The 21,853-nt window shown below is 36.2% G+C and overlaps 1 protein-coding gene across 3 annotated transcripts in view; it reads right to left on the minus strand.

Moving 5' to 3' along the window:
* LOC139984800 (potassium voltage-gated channel subfamily KQT member 1-like) overlaps positions 1 to 21,853 on the minus strand; it is a 221,165-nt gene that overhangs the window by 33,874 nt on the left and 165,438 nt on the right. For all 3 annotated transcript variants that reach the window (XM_071998857.1, XM_071998858.1, XM_071998859.1), the window contains 2 exons: positions 2,217 to 2,313; positions 388 to 514 (listed from right to left, as the gene is read on the minus strand). In XM_071998857.1, coding sequence (XP_071854958.1) covers positions 388 to 514; positions 2,217 to 2,313 — 224 coding nt within the window. The remainder of the gene's footprint in view (positions 1 to 387; positions 515 to 2,216; positions 2,314 to 21,853) is intronic.

Raw genomic sequence — 21,853 nt, forward strand, 5'->3', positions numbered from 1 at the left:
TTTGCTTCTATACCGTCCAGGTTCCCATTTCCAAAAGGCAATTCAAAAATGTTGTTTTACCCCATGTGAGCATGTCCTGTGGTATCAACTTCTCTTTTATACTCATTCCTTTAATCCTCCCCCTTCCCTCCCTCCCCCCCACCCTCCCCATCAGTAAATACAATGGCAGTTTATTCAGTACTCTCTCCCATCGAGTAAATTACATTTGCTTTGTCAGCCTCTTTTGCTGTTTTTTTTGTGAATGATAGAAAAGTATGTAAGCATAAATCTAACTCCTGCTGCTCGATCAAGTGTGGATTGCTAAAAAAGATATTTATCACCCCCACCATTCTTGGATGGGGGGGAGGTCCTTTAATTTATTTTGAAGAGATAAAATAATTGACTTACCTAAAACGACCAGAGGTCTCCGAATGAACCTTAACCTTCCTGAGAAACCTTGATATCTGCTTCGGCAGCCTGCGGACCAGACTCTTAAAATGCATTCTGTACTTAGAACAAAAACTAACCCCACCTCCTGAGAAAAAGTAAACCAAAAAGAAAAACAAAATTATTAACGGCACGTTTAGACATGAAGGGGGGGTAGTGTTATTTGTCTTATGTGTTAAGGTTATCTGCTTTTTTTTGGGGGGGGGGTTCTTCTTCGTTTTTTAGGTGTTAAGGTTTTCCATTTTCTTTGATGGGAGTACTCTATTCGATTAAGCCCACAAGGGTTTCTTAGTTTACTTCCTTTCACAGATTTACTTATTTGCAGTTATATTGTCTTGTTCACCTTGTATTACTATGTGTTAAAACAATAAATCAATCAATCAAGAAAGGGGGTATATTCTTAAAATGACCATTTTAATGTTAAAGTTAAAGAATAGAGATTTCATTTTCATTTTCATAAAAGAGAGCTCTTTGGGATTCATTTTGGTACTAAATTGAAGCAGAATTCCATCTTTACGGCATATATGCCCACATATCCAAGTACCATGAGCAATCAAATAGTCGTGCAAGTTTCATGTCAACTAATCAAAAAAAAAAAATAGGAAAGAGAGAATCTGCCATTGCAATGGACAGATAATCCAAATTCTCATTGATTACTTAAAAGTCTGTAATATTTTTTTTGGGGGGGGAGGGGGGGATGAAATCTAGATGGTAATTCTGTTAGTTTGATCAAATTACAATTTTGTATTTCTCATGTTTGCTAAGATATATTCTTTTTCTTTTAGTTTATTGACAATTTCATTATACGAAACAAATGTGTAGATAAACACAGCATGATTCATATTTATAATGTTGGAGATATTAATGAAAAGAGAATTTTTTATTATGTTACAATTTATATAAAAGCACTTGTAACACACAACTAGACCTATTGTGAATACTAATTTCTCTTATCCGAAAAATCCATTCTACAGAAGAAGATCATCAGTTATAATTTACAAGTTAAAAACCTTTAGACGATAAATACAGATTATATCGGTTGAGAAATTAGACAGTAGTTAGCCTGAGTATATCTTACTGAGCCTAAGGTTACCTCACCTAATCTTCCCTTTTTGGTGTCCCGAAAGGGAAAACTATGGAGTCACTCTTACCGACCTTGCAAACTTGTGAGTGGATCGCGGATTGCAAAATCCGCAATGACCTTAACGTGGATCGCAAAGTCGGTAATTACTATTACGGTTTGATTCGTCAGAGGGCAGAATACGTTAACGTTGTTCTCAAAGCCAAAGCCAAATTAATCAGGTCACATATCCCGAGTCTATGCATTCTCAAATCTTCAACATCCACCCCTCGTTCCCTTTCGGGGAAAACGTCTTCATACTGTATAGTTTTGATCCTCCACTTACTAATATTAGGCATAGGTTAAAAGCTGATATGACCAGAAAATGATTGAATTGTTCCCACATAGAATCATTTACATCTTCATTATAATCAGAGTGGATAGTAGGTCAAAGGAAAGTTAAAATTCTTGACATGGAGAACAACTCTGGTTGTTTATAAGTAACAAAGGTGAGATGATAAACTGTACGTCACCCGTCCCGGTTCCCCCCACCTGTTTTAATCTTCGTGAACAGACGATTTCAATGTTTAGTGAGATTGAAGAGTGAAAAAAATTCATCATTCAAAGTCACTTTTTCCCTTTCAAGTGTATACTCGAGTTTGAGTTTCAATCGATTTGAAGTGGTAACCATGGATTTTTTCCTCCCTCATTCTTCTGTTTTCGAACTTACCAGCGTAAAAACGATTCGATTACATGTCTGAACCACATAATCATTTTTAACGGTAACTAACACACTCAGCACAAGGCACGTTAAGAGAACAAGAAATCTGTAAAGACAAGAAAAGAGAAGAGAAGAGAAACGGTAAATCAATCGGCTTCAAAAACAAGTCATTTTGAACGATCAGGAATAATAGAACGATCAGGGATAATGTCAAACTTCCCAACAACGGAGAGAGCAAAATAGTTCAACTGCATGGTCATGTCAATCGTTCAAAACAATTGAAAGAACACTAGCGATTGTCAAACTTCATAATAACAATAGATATAGAACAATAATAAGTTGAAATGGTGTCAATCTTCGAAAACGTGTGATTTAGAACGAATAGGGATAATGCCAAACTTCTCAACAATGGAGAGATTAATAATAGTTAAACTGGTCATGACAATCGTTCAAAACAATTGAAAAAAACAATAGAGATTGTCAAACTTCATAACAACAGAAATAGAACAATAATAAGTTAAAATGGTGTCAATTTTCAAAAACGTGTGATTTAGAACGAATAGGGATAATGTCAAACTTCCCAACAGTGGAGAGGGAAAAATAGTTAAACTGGTAATGTCAATCATTCAAAACAATTGAAAAAACAATAGAGATTGCCAACTTCATAACAACAGATATAGAACAATAATAAGTTAAAATGGTAATGTCAATCTTCGAAAACGTGTGATATAGAACAAATAGGGATAATGTCAAACTTCTCAACAATGGAGAGAGTAAAATAGTTAAACTGGTAATGTCAATCATTCAAAACAATTGAAATTGATTGTCAAACTTCATAATAACAGATATAGAACGGGGTGGTGGAGAGGGGGGGACAGGTATTTCAAATAATTTGGTGTAATTTTATGTGCACATCCCTGTGTATTTTGAGACACCAACCATCTCTGTCAATATGATCATAAATTGGTTTTATGAATAGCATTCTATTTGCTATGGCCTTGTTTGTTATGATATGAATATATCACCACGTCTAGGCTATTCAAACAATCAGACACAATCTATCATAGGCAGAGGGTCGGCAAATAAATTTCTCTCCTGGAAGAACTTCATCTTCGACTGATAAAAATAGAACAATTTTGCTAGCCATCCCGCTCAAAGTTACATGCAGTTCCTTGTATTGCATTTTTTTGGGATATTTGATAGTGGAAATTATCGCAGCTTAATAATGTACCATGAGTGAATATTTGAACCAAACATGTGTGATGCCACAGTTGCAGACTGAAGGCAAAATGCCTTTGCAGTTTTCAACCTTAGATTAGACAGGATTTTTATTAAAGAAAATCAAAAAAGAAAAAATTGAAAATTAAGATATAAATTAATTTTCCTTTGGACTATCCTTTGAAGAAAGGAGTCAAGGTAAAAGCATTGCAAAACACACCCCACCTGACTGTGTTTTTATTATCTTTTGTCATCCAAAAAGGAGAATGACTTGACCAAGTCTAACTCTTGACAACCACAACTATTTAATTAGATTGTAGCCATGCTTTGTCACGAGCAAACAACGTTAAAAGGATTTAATTGACTTACTGGGAGTTGTTTGATTCTAAAAAAAACGTGTAAATTTACTGATGATTAAATCTCTTTTCTTTTCTGGTCTTTTTTTCAATAATGTATAATAAACAAAAGGGTTTTCTGTGATGAATAATTTAATTCTGAAATCCTATACTAGCTGAAATGTTCAAACTCAATGAAACATATATGTTGGCAATATGTTGGCATACATAACAGAAATTGGATATCACATGATCGACATTATTTCTTTCAATTCACGTTACTTCTTTTTTTTCACAGGTTAACACAAAAATGTCGAGAGAGAGTGTTTCGTGCATATCAATTTCTTTTCACTCTTTCCTGAGAAGCAATATGAGCTAACATGAGCAAAACACTTGAGCGTCCTATGCTTTCGCTATTAAGAGAAAAAAAGGTTTGTTAAACAATTATCGGTCCAATGAACTTTTTTTCACATTCAAAGACTCATGCTGATTGGACTGAGGGGGGGGGGGGTTATAAGAGAAAGATTCATCCTATCCATTTAAGTAGTCGACTGCCCTATTCAATTTGCACACAATGAAGTATACTCATGCAGGGATGTGCTCAGGAATATTTGAGTACCGGGTGGATTTGTGCGGTAATGTGATCCACCTGCTGGGGGGAAGGGGCTTCCCCGTCCTATTTGAAAAATGTTTGCAAATGAAGTAACCTTAGATGGCAAATGGAACCAACTTTTTTCCTATTCTGGAGGCTAACTTTTGTGCCAAGTATTCACCCATATTTTTGGTAATGATAAAATTTGTCAAAGTAATCGTCAAAAATTGTGCCGGGCAGAAATGTTTAAAATACTGTTTGTGCTGGGCGGCATTCAGAACTGCCAAGTGCAGCCCCCCCACCCCCCACCGGCGTGAGCACATCCCGGCTGATGGTACTGCCCATTTTAGAGTACAGGTTTCAAAAGCATTGGTCCTCTCTTTAATGGTGACTAAGACTTGATGTCCTCTTCCATAAATGTTACAATGATTCTAATTGGTTGAAATTTGCCACTGGACAAGATGCCCACCAATCAGCAGTTCTTTAACATTTGCTTGAAGAAAATCACTCCAAATCATATCAGTGTAAGGGATTTATCACACTATGACAATGCAGCATCTGTTAACTTCTACTCAACGCAGGTTTTATGTATATGCAGCTATGAATCATTTTATCAGATCTAACTGATAAACTGTCACATTTTGTGGCGAGATAATTGTGAAAATTTGTGTCACAATTAAGTAGTCGAAATTATGCAAATTGCTATAGTGAAACTTTAAGTATACACAGTTTGTTGAACACTGGTAAAAGAATAAGTTAGAGAAGAGCTTTAATAGTGACCATGTAATGATGAGAAACACAAGAGAGAGAGCAAGAAAAGTAGAAAGAAAAGTGCATATTCGGTTTATAATGAACACTTTCAGTATCATCGTTGTGTGACCCTTCCTTTCATCCTGTTATGCGAGTTTTATACAATCTTATAAATTCTCTCGGATCAAATCTTCCAAAATTGTCTCTACTATTCTTCTCAGTCATAATCCGCTCACTGGAGTTTATACCCTCATCTCAAATATGATACATTACCACCTGTAATTTGTTTGTATACTTCTGCGATATTCTCCATATACACAGTCAAGCGACTGAGCACTTGACGACGTGTTTCGTGCTTGGTCGTGGTCGGGTTTTACCTTTCACTCTCATGAATGAAGAGCCTACAACCGTGCTGCAAGACTCGGCTATAATTTCTAGGTGATCCTCCTTACAAACGGCTTGATTTACCAACTCCTACATCTCAGTGTACAAAGCCTCGTGCATCCACTTTGTCACATTAAAAGCCCAGCGGAGGGCGATAAACCGTAATCGCCCACCGCTGAGAGAATCATTTGTATCACGTTGTGAAAGAATGTGTAAAGTCAAGGACCTTTTTCTTTCTTTCTTTCTCGATTCCAGGTTGTTACAGGATGAAAAAATTTGAAAGTGAAATTAGGTCCGTTCGAGAGCTCTCGAAAATCATTGGGTTGTTGAGAGCGGAGAGGCTGCCCGAGGGGTGTTCCCAGGAGGCATCGGCAGTCTCGTGTTCACCCACCACCTTATCATCTATGAATGCGCTTTACATCGTCGAAACGTTTTTCGCAAGTGTGGACAAGAGATATGTTGCACCAGGCCTTGTTTTTTTTTCCGTCATTGATTTTTCTAGTTTTGATAAAACTATCTCGGAGATGTGATTGAAGGAGAAATTCGTTCAATCAGTTTTTACATTTCAGACCTGGCTGAATCTTTGACATTTTTGCGTTACTGAAAACTGTATATTGGTTTGGCTACATTTTGTGAACACTTTAATAAATACCGGATATTACAAAGCAGCTTTGTTAATAGCTGATGAACAAAAGAACCTTCAAAAATGAAGAAGAAAGAGAGAGGAAAATAATGCAATTTTCTTCTTTACATGTGAGTAATATTTATAAAACATTATGTGTGTGTGGGTGGGGTGGGGGTGATAAATTCCTGTTTAGTAGCTGCACACTGAGATTACATTGAGCAAATTTTACTATTAAAACAACATTTATTTTAGTGAAAGTTATCTACGAGTTTGTGTTCCTTTAATCAGATGCATTGTTACTTTCTGAGATGTAATCGATGGCTTTTGGTATAAGATAATTGTCACAAACTGGACGACGAAGGACAAAGATGAACTTATAACTTGCAGTCAGCGAATTCACAAATTCTTGACTGTTTCAAGTACATATCCTTATAAGACTCATACAATGCACAATCAAGATGTCATGATGTAATACTGTACGTAATTTATTTAATTTAACCACCACTTCTTTTCAAAGAGAAAAGCTGCAGCGGCTGCAAGATCCTGCTCAGCTAAGATGAATCAATAACAAACAAAAAGGATTGTCTCTAAACACCTGCAGTTCCTATTGTGTGAAACTGTGGAGCACAATAGACAATGAAAAGCTGCAGCAGCTGCAAGATCCTGCTAGGATGATTCGATAAACAATAGGGATTGTCTCTTAACACCTGCAGTTCCTATTGTGTGAAGTACAATGGATCATGTCCTATGCAGCCTGGCTGTAGCATGCTGCAGCCCCGCTCAGCATCAAACATTTGACACTGAGCCTTAATTACTCCGATGATCTCATTCGCGTTCCTTAATTATTCTACACGGGACTTTTAGGGAATCCCAGGGAGACGTTTAACACTCTGGTCTTGTGCCAACCATTAAAGAGAACAATTAAGTTGAACAATGTGGTTTCAGATGCCAGGTGTATGTTGATCTTCACCGATCGCATGTAGGCGGAGCTTACTAGGAAATATCTCATCTCTTCTCGTGATTGGCTCTTTGGGGCAATTTCCTATTTAATAACCATATTTGTAGGGGTATTCAAAAAAAAATTCCACCAATTAAATGCTTTTTCCACAATAACCCATTATATAGGTATGGCCTCCCTCAAGTTTCCAAGGTGACTTTGTAAAACCAAAGACAACTTTGCTGAGATCTAAGTTAATCATACTAATTGAGTCACAAGATCGAGTCTCCAGGGGTTTTCCTTTCCTAATTTACTATAATTTTTTTCAAACTAATTATCCTTAAAGCAACAGCTGTTAATATCTGTTACACAGTCTAAACTTGAATCACCATCTCACATCAATATTCCTTTACATTTAACTCGAGAGAAAAGGAGCATTTAATTCACCGCAAGATCAACTTGAAAAACTTTCAATCAACTATTAATTTACAGATGCTGTTGAAATAATTTCTAGCTTCATTATTCTTCAACCCCTCCCCGCCTCCCCATCCCTCCCCCCCCTCCCCGGCTGCCCCAATTCAGGGCATGATATGTATTCCATATCCTCCCCCTGATGTAAGTCTTGTTTATATTTAACGATGTGTACCTTTATCTGACTAATTTAAAAAGTCAAACCGAGCTCTTTATTTGATAAACATTTACGGGCAAATAGGAGACAAATCAAACAAAACTAGCATGTATATATGCCATCTATCTTTTATATATATTGCTGAACCAGTGTGTAGGCTACCTTTTGATCTAAGTTTAACCAGTCAACCCATTTCTTTATTTGATAAACATTAATTAAACATTGATTGGTCCAGGCAATTATGAGTTGTCATGACGATGCAAACAAAAGCAGCGGGTACTCTCCGATTTTTAAAAAAAAAATTTTAACAAGTTAATTTGGTAAATAATAACGATTCTGTTTTCTCTTACTTTTTTTCAGACATGTTTCTGTATCTTTAATATTATACAGGCGCGTAGCCAAGGGGGGGCGAAGGGGGCAGCCGCCCCCCCTTGAGCATAATTTTTTTAAATTTTTTTATGATATCGCTAGTATTTTGAAAAGAGAAAATGCTAAAATGCAACTTACAAGGCCTGGGAAGTGCCATTTCCAGCGATCTGGGAGGCATTTACAGCCAAAATTTTCTTGTACGCTTCGTGCCAACCATGGTGGCGCTCCGCTTAGATAGTTTGAAATGCCGAATCTACAGTTTCGCCCCTCCCCTTGGCAAATTCCTGGCTACGCGCCTGATATTATATTGTTCAAAATTATCATAAAATATACAGAGTTAAAGCCAGTCATATTATTTTGGGATCTCAGTAGGGGGAAATAAAATAGTTTCCACCAGACCTTAGCAAAAGAGATGAAGATCTTAAAGCAAACTCGAATACGTTTACAGAAACTACAGAATTAGTAATGTAGTATCTAATCCATGGATAAATCGTTGTGCTACTCAGAAGAGGAAAAGATCGCCGACACAAATGGTTAAAAAAAAGGTATATAAAAAAAACGCTGCTTACATTAACCTACTTTTAACAAATGACTTGCCATTTTCTCACCTTCTCGTCCCTCAGTATATAAACTTATCACTATGGATCACAGCCCTTTTTTGGGATTAAATGAAGCACTAAATTCACGAACTGTCTGAAATTTGAGAAAGTATAAGAAAGCCGCTGGCTGGAAAAAAAATGCGAAGGTATCGAAAAAAGATTTGGGAAATTAACAGGAAATTTAGAGAGAAATTGGCTAACTGTGGATCATATTATCTCAAAAGTGACTTGATCGATTTCAATAATTGCATTTGGGGGGAGGGGGGGGATCTTACCTTTTCTCCAGCTTTTGAAAATGGGTGAAATTTTTACAACCCTGGTACCGTCCCTCCGTATTCACTCAATTAGTGACCTCAATTTTCCTAGAACGCATATTCATGAGGATCGGTCACTTAGCTTTAAGACTGTTAGCACCCGAGGAAAACAGGAACGTTTAAAGAAGCGATGGATATATTCTCACTTTACACCTATAACTTAATACAACGAATTTGCGGGGCCCTTTACCAAGGCAGTTAGAATACATGTTATAAATAGCAAGGCTAATTTCTGTTGGAAGGAAGGAGGGGGAGGGAGGGAGGGAGAATTTGAGGGTCGAGGGACGGCCGGGCAACAGAGAGGAGTATAATGTGGGTCCTGCTTCGAGCAATCAGCCGATAACCTCAAGTTTCCATAGAAACTTATTCATGAAGGCCTTTTAGTTATTTAAAAACAATGCTGACAAACAGGAACGAATCGGAAGTCAGCAGCTACGATAGCTGTCTACCTTCAACCTGCACAATGACAAAATGGCCATAGCTGCATTTACAGGGTGGCTTTTACTTGCAAATTTCAGGATTCACTAATTGTGTTCACAGGGCCTTTGGGTGTATGATAACAATGATGTATAGGCTGGTAGGTATTAATAGCCTTCACATATTAAACATGAGTTTTCTTATTCTATATCATTAAAGATTTGGTAATCCATTCGATGTTGAATAAGATCTACATCAGAGATTCCTCTTCCTTCCATTCTACCACCCCTCCCCCCCCCCCCGCTCCTCCTCTCTCTCCACCCCTCTCTCTCTCTCTCTCTCTCTTTGCCCCTTTATATCCTAACACTGCTGCTTGAACAATCTAACAGCTATTGTAATTAACCCAAGGACTTTTGGGCTATCAAGTAGAATTGCAGATTAATCCAAGAACAAGTCGGTCATAAATTCTATTAACGTTTTAAGTTACCGGCTAAGAACAACAAAATTTGCTATCCGTGTGTATTAATATGAAAACTTGTTGTTCATGGTTTAAAAAGTAGTTATTAAAGAGTACTTTCTTCTAAAGGGTTCAAAACTTTGTTAGGTTAAGGTGCAATATTTTGCTTTCAGGTAAGGTACGGGAAAACTAAGTTCTTAGGTAAGGTGAAAGGTAGCTGGCAGACAGTAATGGTTAAACTGATTATAATAACCGTTATAAGGCAGTAAGTTAGAAGAAAAATGACTGACCTATTTCGACTAACCTAATTTCCCAAAACATGAGATATGTTCCCATCCTACATCCTAAACTCCATCCCCTTTCTTAAAGAAAATGCCATTTCCAAGGGCTGTTAATGAGGAACTAATCGCTCACAGCAGAAAACAGTGAATTAATATTATTATACTTAATTTATTACCCCATCTGAACCACCCCTTTATCACCCCACTGGTTTGCACAGCTTCTTTATTTTAGAGTTTAAAATCAATCTTTAAAATGACAACACTTACTCCACAACGACAGATTACCAGTCGAAAAACAATTCATTGAAATTTCAACCCAAAAAGAGAAAGAAATATTGTCCGCTAAATTATCTAAGGTAGATCCACGACATGGAATTTGTTTAGCAAATTTCTTCTGTTATTTAAACATTGACTTTCTGTCCCAGGGATTAGGTTTAAGCTATCCTCAACTGATAGATGGTATATGTAACCATGGAAACATCATGCTTAGATATCATTAATCAATGAAGGAGATGACGAAATAATAAATCCAGAAATACAGCTTAAAGACAGCACTGTGTTATGGTCTCCAATTTTATGGCAATTTTTTTAACCAAACATGAATACATTGCAATTGATAGACTCATCATGTAATCATGACAAACTGCCGACAAATTTGGTCCCAAAACTTAACGTTTCTTTTTACTTTATATCAAAGAATTGAGATTCCATTCCATTTTCAAAATGTATGCCCACTACATACTATTTCCAATTTAAAATACTATTTAAATCACGGCGGAAAAAAATCTAAAATATTGACAATGTATCGACTCTTTAATCTCGATTTTGAATGTACGACTTGACTGCGTGTGCGGTCGATAAGATATCGACTTGCAATAACAGTCGGAAAATATGTGGATGCTGTTGCAAGGAAAATGTCGGAAATTGACCAAAAAATTGACGTCAAATAGGTCAGTTTGGTCACAAGGGACTGTTAAGGATGATGGAAGACAAATTCGCTGGGATTTTCATCTCCGTGACGATGATGTCACAATTATTTCCTGCACGGTCTCGGCCAATTAAATTACAGAAGGGCACCGACACGTTCGCACCATTCATATCGGACATCTGTTGAACATTGGTAATCAGAACTGTCTCCTCATTTTGTTCACGATCGAGAAAGAGAACAGCATAATGATACGGACGTTGAATTTATCGACGTCAGATCGATGTAGTTATCCTGATTTCTGGGGTAAATTTTTATGAGACTATTGAGATAGATACTAAAATGTCATAACAATGGTATTTTACATTTGCTAGACTTTCTGTCCATGTCCAAATAATGAAGACATTTTTGAAGTGTTTGTACGAGGATAATTTTTTCTTCGTGACATTTTGATGCATGTGATTACAAGACTAACCATCAACGTGTGTCTAAGAGAAGATATTTCTTGATCCTAAAGGAAGTCTTAGTTACTCTTTAATCAAAGTTAAATTTTGATGACAGTTACGAGATTGTTGGGCTGCGATTTGGATGAAATATACAGGTATTCACGAGCATTGCACATGTAAAAAAGGTGCACAAAGATTACGCTGAAAGTGTGATTTCATCAATGTCAATTTCAAGGGGGTGGGGAGAAGAGGGCAGTGAGTGGGGGGGGTTAAGAGGGAATGTTTTGATTAAGTTTATTCTTGTATTAGTTAGTTTGTGCTTTAATATTAGTTATGTGCCAGGTAATTGCCTTCAAAAAGAATGTCGATAGTTTCAAAAATTGAGGGTAAATTGTCACAATTAATGCTTTATAATAACTGAAACATCTTGAAAATAAATTACTTTTAGATAAGGGTAAGACTGAATCAATAAACATTTAACACTCTTTGCAAAATTACATTACTATTTTCAATTAAAACTCAAGATTTTCATCTGTTAAATATGAAAACATATTTTTGCATTTTGTAGACTAACAGGTGGTTTAAAAAAAGGAAAAACCTATTGTTTAATCTTAAGAAACAAAATGCCAACTCGATACGTTATATATCAATGAAGAGCAACTAAATTCTCACGTGAAATGACAGACGACGATTCAATTAATGAACAGTAATTAATGTTTATTAGTAATTAATGAACATTTTTATAACGCTTTTTCATATTTATGAGAATTATTTACAGCAATTTTCCTGAAGACAGTATAATAGGAAAGGTTAGATGAGAAAATAAGAAAAAGCCAGGCAAGGAATTACCTCAAGCTTACAAACTCAGGTGCCTTGAAATCATCTCTCTTTGATGTGAACTCCTTATTAACATTATGGCCAGGTAGCCATTTCTTCCCAAAAAGGAGAATTCTACATGTTTTTAACGTAATTTCCTTTTCTTTTGTGTGTTTGGTGAACAGAAAGAAAAAAAACAGAATTGAAGAACCTTTCAAGCAGACCTATATTTCAGAAACTTTGTCCTTCGAGTCTCTGATCAATTCTGTCACATTTCGGAGTTATCAATCTTTCCGAGCAATTTACCCAAATCTAATCAAACCAGATGCAAACGTTGACCAATTGACAACCCTTTAATCCTCCCAAGTTGGGTACTGAGAATTTTTTCCTGAAAAACATGGTTTTCGTACGGAGCCCTTTGAAACTGTCGAAAATGATTACCGTTCCTATCAAAATTTCACTTTAGCTATACCACCATTAAAGCTTTCTATAATATGGCTAAAGGGAATGGAAGGAAAGAAAGAAAGGAAGGGAAAAAAATAGATTACTTCTAGGGTACTTCACTCAACAACTGAAAATGACAAACCTAGATGAGAAATCACATTTAATTCAATTTACTGAACAAGGAAGGGAGTTGGGAGGATAAAGGGAGCAAAATAAATTCTAAATTTGAGGCTGGGATAATGAGCATATGAATTGTGGTTATCCCCAAAACCTATTTTAGCAGATTAAAAATATCATTTAATTATGAGTGATTAATTATTATAGTTTGTGGTACCATTTCCATCTCATCATAATCTCAGTCATTGTGTTCAATGTTCGGCCAAGCCATCTTGTCTACGTGCAAAATGGCTTCTTGAGATATACTGCCATAGTCTGTACACAATAATTTTGAGCACCCAGGCTGATGTACAAAAGATGGCCCACCGATGGGAGGGGGGAGGGGGAGGGGGAGGGGGTTGGTACAGCCATGGTTAGAGGCACATGGGGTCTAGGAACAAACTTTGAGGGTCAGTGGGACAATTGTAACTGCAAGTCAGGCTGGATCCCAGACTGAGCATTCTTGTACCCACAAATGCCATGAGTATTTGAATGTTTTCCAAATAAAATGGCACTATTTTTCGTTCCAACTTTTTTTTTTTCTTAATCAAAGTCAAGCCACACTTTCGAAATAACAAATGACACATTTTAATTACAAAAATTGAGAGAGATTACTTTTCATTAACAACTTGGGAAGACGGAGGGGGGGGGAGGGCAGGGATTTGTAGGGAGGCACCAGGAGGGTCCCTTCTGAACGCATCCCCTCACTTAATATTGCAAGGATGATTTCTGTACACATTTATGACACTTGGTTTTTATCATAATTTTTTATAAAATGTGTAAGAGTTATGCTTTAATCTTTCCTTGATATGAACTGAAGCGTATTATTAGCAATTCCGCCAACTCCAGAATGTCATGTACAAATATTTTACTCGGCATTCTGAGGTGCTGGCCATCTATCGCCATTATATCTATGGTTCTTCGTAAATGTACAACCAATTAGGCTCTATACCTTCTTTCACCTGTACGAACGACTCCAGCCATTCTCCATTCTAAAATTTTTCAAACTGATATTGTGGGTCTATGAAATTCTACACCACTATACTAAATATCTTTGAAGATTGAGATTTTTCGGCACGTAGCAAGACTCCAGGAGGACGCTCCAGCAAAGGTTGCTTTAAGAGAAGCACTGAGACATACTGCTAAACCAGTAGGAAGGCCTGTGACAACCTTGCTTGGAAAAATAAAGTCGCAATTTAAGGACATTAATATTAACAATTTCGAGGAAGCAATAAACCTTGCGCAAGATCGCGATACATGGCGGAGGTTGATCACTGAGCAAGTCGGATAGACAAGACTCAACTTACTACTACTACTATACTAAATACACAGTTACTAATATTAACATTAATTAATATTCATATTTAATATTATTATTATTATTGATTATTATGATTAATTAATATAATTATTATTAATTTACAGACATACCTCCACAACCTATAATAAATTTGAATTGATCTCATATCATTATCTGGATGCTCTCCAAAATTTCAGAAGTGTGAAAAATAAAAAAAAATATCAAAAATTACGAAAGAACAAGAACAGAGAAATAACAAAAAAATTGTTATGGTTTTCTTTGTTTTTTTTTTGTTCCATCTCCCTGGGGCGATGAATAAATGTCAGGGGAACAAAACGGGGAGGAAATTTTTTTTTTAAACTCGGGATGAGGAAACGAACGTTTCAACATCATGTACGGGACGATATTCTATATTTGTACAGATACTTCACTCTTCTGGATGAAAGACAAGACAAACGCAGAAGATGTGGGGAGTAATAGACTAGGATATCCAAAGGGAAAGAGTATAGCAAAAGTGATCTCCGAAGCACTTAGAAAGGGCCGGTTGCTCCATTATCAACGATAATGTTTAGTTTTGTGCATCAGTTCTCGACCAACAGTTTGCTTTTGGCTATATATACATATCTTCTCTTAAATTTTTGTGTTCGGAAAAAGCTTGAAGAACTACTTGAGGGTGAAAAATATGATCTGAATGACAGGAAACTGTTCAGTCCTAGCTTTCTTTCTTTCTTCAAAAACTATAAAACTATAAAAATCAAGAATTATCATATTTCCTGTTTAACTATCATTTTCTTCCAGAAATTCCCTTCCCCTTGCCTTCCCCTGCATAGTTAACGGTTCAAGGATTTTGAATAACGTTTCCCCAGGTGTGAGAGAATTTATGCCCATACATTATCACGATACCCTAATAAGGTTGAAATAATTTTTCGTTATATATTTATTTATATTAAAATCGTTTCAAATGTAAGTATGCAATACTGAGGGTGCATGCATGCAACAATTAGCAAGCAGCAAGTTTGTGGCAAACATGAATGCAGCACGCAAACAACAACTGTGTTGCAACCCTGCATGCATGTACCATAAGCAGCACATGTAACAAGTATAAGCACAGTAAAACCAAGCAGTACAGGTGTAGGGATTTTAACATGCATGTAGCAATTAGGTGATAAGATATAGTAATTCCAAGCAGTTCACAATTTAAGCACTGACATATGCATGCAGCAAGCAAATTGCAGTAAATACTCGGCAGGCATGCAGTAAACATGCAACAAGCATGCTGCAAACATGCAGTAAGCATGCAGTATAAGCATGCAGCAAGCAACTGCAGTAAACATGCAGCAAGCATGCAGTAAACATGTAGCAAGCATGCAGTAAATATGCAGCAAGCATGTAGCAAGCATGCAGTAAGCATGCAGCAAGCATGCAGTAAACATGCAGCAAGCAATTGCAGTGAACATGCAGCAAGCATGCAGTAAACATGCAACAACAAAAGTATAGTAACTTTAACATACATGTGAGCGCAAGCAATAGATACATCCGGTAAGTAAACATGCAACAAGTATGCAGCAAACATGCAGCAAGCAATTGCAGTTAACATTCAGCAGGCATGCAGCAAACATGCAGCAAGCATGCAGTAAACATGCAGCAAGCAATTGCAGTAAACATGCAGCAAACATGCAGTAAACATGCAACAACAAAAGTATAGTAACTTTAACATGCATGTGAGCAAGCAATAGATACATCCGGTAAGTAAACATGCAGCAATCATGCAGTAAATATGCAGCATTTGCATGTTGTGCATCAGTGCAAGATATAAGCAAGCCATAAACATGCAGCGAGCAAACAGCCAAGTGTATTATGACAAACATGTAACAGGCATTCAGCAAGCACCTATAAAACAAGTGCAGTATATTTGTTGTCATTATTCTTGATAAGTGTCTAGTAAAGTGTCTCATTCCTTCTGTTCAGAGAAAGAATTAGTTCCTCTCTATTCACACATACAGCTTGTCAATACTTTTGCTACAATATAAAAGTGGTTGGGCTTTTTTATTATGATCATGATCAATTCCAAGGTAGATTCACAGTGGATTAGAATATTTTGACAGCTGCATTGACAAGTATAAGAAGAATTGTACACATATACAAACTCAAGTTTAGCATACATTAAGCAGGATTCGAGATGCATGTTGAATCCAGAGGCAGGCGTCACCTTCGGAGATGACAGCCTGTCATCTCGTTGATAATATTCACAGGAGCAATCCGACAATAAAGTTATCCAATGACTGACAGAGTGGGGAAAGTTAAAAACCATAGCTGTACGTTAAAGAAGATGATATCGGAAGCTCTTCTTAAGTTGCTGACTTTATGAGCATTTTTCCGCGTTGTTATCGCTGTCCATTTTTAACAACCGCGACATGACGGGATATTCTATAAGCGGGAATTACGCCGGAAAGCATGCAGGACCACGTCAGATTAAACCGCCAAATTTATGACAGGATCGATCTGCGGAATTTGTTGTAGCATTTGGAGGGAAAAGGAGCGAATACATCACCCGACATTGACTACGTTATGCAACAACTTAGCAACATAGATATCATTAATTTGTATTAAACTAAAATATCGGAATGCACAAAGGTTAGTCAGGGATGCAGAAATGTTTAAAAGAAAAAAAAAGGGGAAGAGATATTATAACGTAGTCAGGAGATACACCATCGAGCGAAATGTTGTTATTGGCGGAGTTCGGAAAGTCAATCCAGACATGGATCTGTTGCGCAGGGATAGGGGGTTGGGGTTCATCCACTCATACAAAAATAAATCAAAAGTAGCTATCAGCAAAACCTTATTCTTTAAGATCAAATTAAAAGACCTAATTTAAGTCATAAATATACCTCAGAATGCACAAACATTTGATGTCTAACTTTTCATTTTTTTTTTCAGGCCAGGGATAAACCCCAGACCCGCCGCCTACAGTGCTACGGCCTTCGAAGAGAGTCAGCAACACTACAGTGCCTGCAGTACATAAACCTGGATCTGCCCCTCAAAGTCTGTACTGTTTCAACAATTAGCAAACCAGGCTTTGTCAAATTACTAATATATCAGGCAGCAGGAATTAGTGCTTAAATATGATTTTTAAACTGATTTGGGATTTTTCTTCTCTTTGGGAGGGGGGGTGAGTGGAAGAAGGGGAGGGTAGGGGGGGGTTCTGATCAGTCTTGATACTTAAAGCTCTAAGCCTATTATACCTACCTACAACAATGCAGTTCACTGGCAATGTCATGCAATTATATGTTGTGGATATGGGAAAATATATTGAGTGGTTTCACTTCAACTTAATAAATAAACGAACTTTATACTTTACCTTCAACACAATAATAGCTCTATCCCCAGAATCAGCTCATCAATGTGAATATTATTGCATTGGTTGCATCACTTTGAGTCACTTTCAGTTTATCTACAACACAGCTAGAGTGTTCTACCAACTTGAAGTTACCTGAATTTTGCCGGCTACTTTCATATTTATCGGAACATAAAATCTATCGCACGCTTCAAACCAAGATGGTTTCGCCTGTTACTATTCCTGATTGAGAAACTTTGAGAAAAATGTCATCTTAGTGAAAACGAAGCCTGACTGCAGCTAGCTCATTTGTTCCATCTTGTCAATTCTAAAAATGACATAAAATTGATCAATATTATAAAATTCCCTGGAGCTCCCAAAGATGTTAATCTTTCCTTTCCGACAGATGGACATATCATTCCTCTTCCAAAACTTTCTAACTCACTCTCTCTTTCTCAAGCAAAAATGATAAAAAAAAACACATCCAAGATGTTCATCATTTCATAATTTTCTGTCTGTTTCTCTGTTTTGTCAAGAATCTTTATAATCTGATTTTAAAAGGCTCCTCGGGTGAAATGAATTTTTTCGCCCAATTTTGTCTTGTATTTTTGCAGGCTGGAGTTTGAGGCGAGATTTTAAGAGAAGAAGATGAAGTAGAAAAAAAAATTGACAAGGGAAATCCGAGATAGGTATGTATATAGACAGGTATATGCGACTCTAAATCTAAATATATATATATATATGATGTAATTTTTCATGGGAAGAAAATGTACTTAGTTTTGGTAAGATTGATTTTGCCGGGAGGAAAGTTACAACTTTAACTGGTAAAAGCATTTTACGACACTGCCGAGGGTATCCCATTTAACAACTCCGAGCTGTGGTAGCGTATTTTATTACTAAAGCATTATAAATCTAAAATCTCACGCAAAACTTTGAAGAGAATCATCTTTAACTAGAGTTCATTGCAGAGAACATTGAACAAAAACAAAATATAACATTTCAAAACTTATTTGACGATTGCATAACATCTGCGCGATGGATCGGTAAAAATAAATCTGAGTAATTTGACCAGCGTTCGCCATTTCTGACAAAGATTTTGGCCGGGGAATTCGGTGAAATATGTTTTTTCCTTGCATTAAACATGAATGTACCCACTGGCTCGGTTAAATTACATATTTGCCTCAAAATTCGGGAGGAAAAAAAAAGTGTTATTTGAAAGAAAAATAATGAAGGGGCCAATTTTTCTTTACTTTGTCAGCGTATTTGCGATCAGTAACCAGGTTCGTTACATAACCAATTCCGATATGTAACCAGGTCCGATATGTAACCAGGTCGACTATGTAACCAGGGTCGATAAGTTACCAGGTGCTTTTAAATGTTATCCTGCAAATCTCATCTTTCTAACATCAAATTCATGGATTCAAATCACATTAAACTATATATATGTACAAGCGTATAAATAGCAAAAGGGGAAAAGGTTGTAAAAGGACGATAATATCTAGGAAATGAGCATGAAGCTTAAAAGTAGCAATTTAAGCAAAAGAGGCTTTATAATCGGGCGGATTCTTCTTTGAATTGACGTCTCAGGAAAATTAGGACGAGACCTGTTTGATTTTGTTGATGAATCATCTTGCCATCGCTTAAGCTGCAGATTCCTGCTAGATTAGATGAAAAATAAATCACATTAAATCTACGATATTTACTCGTATCATAGTCGCTCGAGGCCATTCTTTTCATCTTCTGCAACTTTGTTCGTTCTTAACAGAGAATCTGAAGCGTCACGCATTGCTCTATTTAAACTCATAATTAACTATATATTATCATCTCTACCTTTTAATTTTATCCATTCTTTTTATTCTTCTTTCTGACATTTTTATGTATTTTATTTTTGCATAGCTATGGTTAATGTTTTGTTTCATTATTTCATTTTTTAAAATTTTTTTTTATTCAAGTTTTGATCAAAATGGAGAAAATTTATCATTATTATTATTCTTTGGGGACTTATCTTTATTCTTTGCAAGATGTTAATGCTAATATGACGTGTCTGGGTATTTATACAAGAGTACTGAGTAATGAAAATTGAATACCCAATACTGAAAGTTGGTACTGAATACTGACTATTGAATACTGCAATAACAAGTATTGATATATACACAGCACATTATATTATTAAAAATTGAATACTGGATACTGCAATACCATTTACAAGAGCATTAATTCTATTAATACTGAATATTTAATATATATTATGTCTGTACTGAATACAAAATATACTGAATATTAAATACAGAATACTGATTTACCAACTTGTGAATACTATAGGACAGAATATTGAGTACTAAATACTGAATATTTAATATAGGCTACTGTCTGTACCGAATACAAAATATACTGAATATTAACTACAGAATACTGATTTACCAACTAATGAATACCATTGGACAGAATATTGAGTACTAAATACTGAATATCTAATATATATATATACTGTCTGTACCGAATACGAAATATACTGAATATTAAATACAGCATACTGATTTACCAACTACTGAATACTATAGGAAAAAATATTGAGTACTAAATACTAAATTCTAGCTAATGACCGAATAAACTGCAAACTGAATACTAAAAATCTAAAAAATACTAAAATACTGATTACTTGTTACTAAATATTGCATACCATCAATATCCATCACTGAATATTGAAAATATTGAATATCACATACTGACGATTGAGTAATGGAATTAATATTTGCATATCGAATCTTATGGAATCTTGACTATTGGATATTGACATTTTAATATTGAATCTTAAAAATTGGAAACTTCATCATAAATTCCTTCCCTATGAAGCTAAAACTATAGTGTTAGTTTTATCAAATTTATGCAGTCTTATTTCTCTATTTGCTATGGATGTTTTATTGAAGATTTCATGGTGATGATTATTCATATTTGTAGATCCAAAATAATACTCTCCTTTTCAGATCAGTTTGCAATTCTTAGGAAGCAAATTCATTGTAGGTGAACATAGGCTTAGGAGGTGGGGGGGGGGGCTGGGGGCTGCGGCCCCCAACCCAAAATTCTTGTGTAAAATTCGGGCAATATGCTGAGAATTTTTCGGGCACCTACTGAAAGAAAAATAATTTGCAATGTGTTTTTCAATGGTTAATCTGATATTATTATCATTATTATTGTACGACTCTCCCAATAATTATTACCAATATGGAAGGGTAATAACAAGGCAAATGATTGTATGTTATTGGCATGCGGTGTAATAACCGATGCATGACTATATGATATGCACATTGAGATGTTGAATGCACGGGGAGCGGGCGAAAAATGTTGGTTATATTTTTCGGGCAAGTCGTTACAGCCCCCCCAAATCAAATTGGGCTCCTATGCCTATGTAGGTGAATTAGATGTTCAGGTTTCTTTTCCAACTTCAAAATAACTCCACAAGAACGTAGGTTGGAAGATTCAATATATATATTAGATTGATATTAGATAGACAGATAGACTTCAGGAGTAGAAAATTCAAAAGCAAGTCAGTGACCTTAGGGGGGAGGGAGGGGGTGGGGAACAGTGCAAGAATGCTACCAGTTAATACGCTAGGGTAGATAGATGTGCGTATATAGGTTTAGAGGAGTCAGGTAAGTGAGGAGTGACCTAAACTCCACCCAATGAGATGCAGTCAACCTGGGAAATTCCCAATCGCTCGATAGCAAAGTAAGAAATTCATCAAATCATCCATATTCCAAACTCCTTTATATACCCCCCCCCCTCCACCCGAGCCACCATATCCCCTTTTGCTCTTTGAGGCAAAGTTCATTTAGACAGAATCCCTCACACGATCACCGAACCAAATATCTTTCCAATACTCCATAAAAAAAGTTAATCTTACTCACATCTTTTTTTTCCCCCTTGTTTATAATTTAAGTTTGTGCTGCCTCAACGATTCAATTCTGGGTAAACCTCTCAACCCACTTTTTGTTTCTTTTTGATCAACCCTATCAACCCAACTGATATTTGTATCTGGCTTGTAGATTAGTTAACCGTATACTCGGCTACGCAGCATCACTCTGAACTGTAGAGTCCTAGTTTGGGTCTTTACTCATTCTGCTTAAATCATGATTTGATTTTATGCATGAAAACATAATCAAGGATCCAAACTTTTTAGCTGATATGTTTGTTGTTCTTTTTTCTCGCATTCGGCAGTCCATTTTAGAGTGATTGTTCAAAGTCAAAACAAGATAGTAATTGATCGGGCTGTACGTGGCAGCCCCGGTCTCGGTAAATTTGTTTCCGCCAATGAAAGATGG

This window comes from Apostichopus japonicus, chromosome 17 (assembly GCF_037975245.1).
Source record: "Apostichopus japonicus isolate 1M-3 chromosome 17, ASM3797524v1, whole genome shotgun sequence".
NCBI lineage: Eukaryota > Metazoa > Echinodermata > Holothuroidea > Aspidochirotida > Stichopodidae > Apostichopus > Apostichopus japonicus.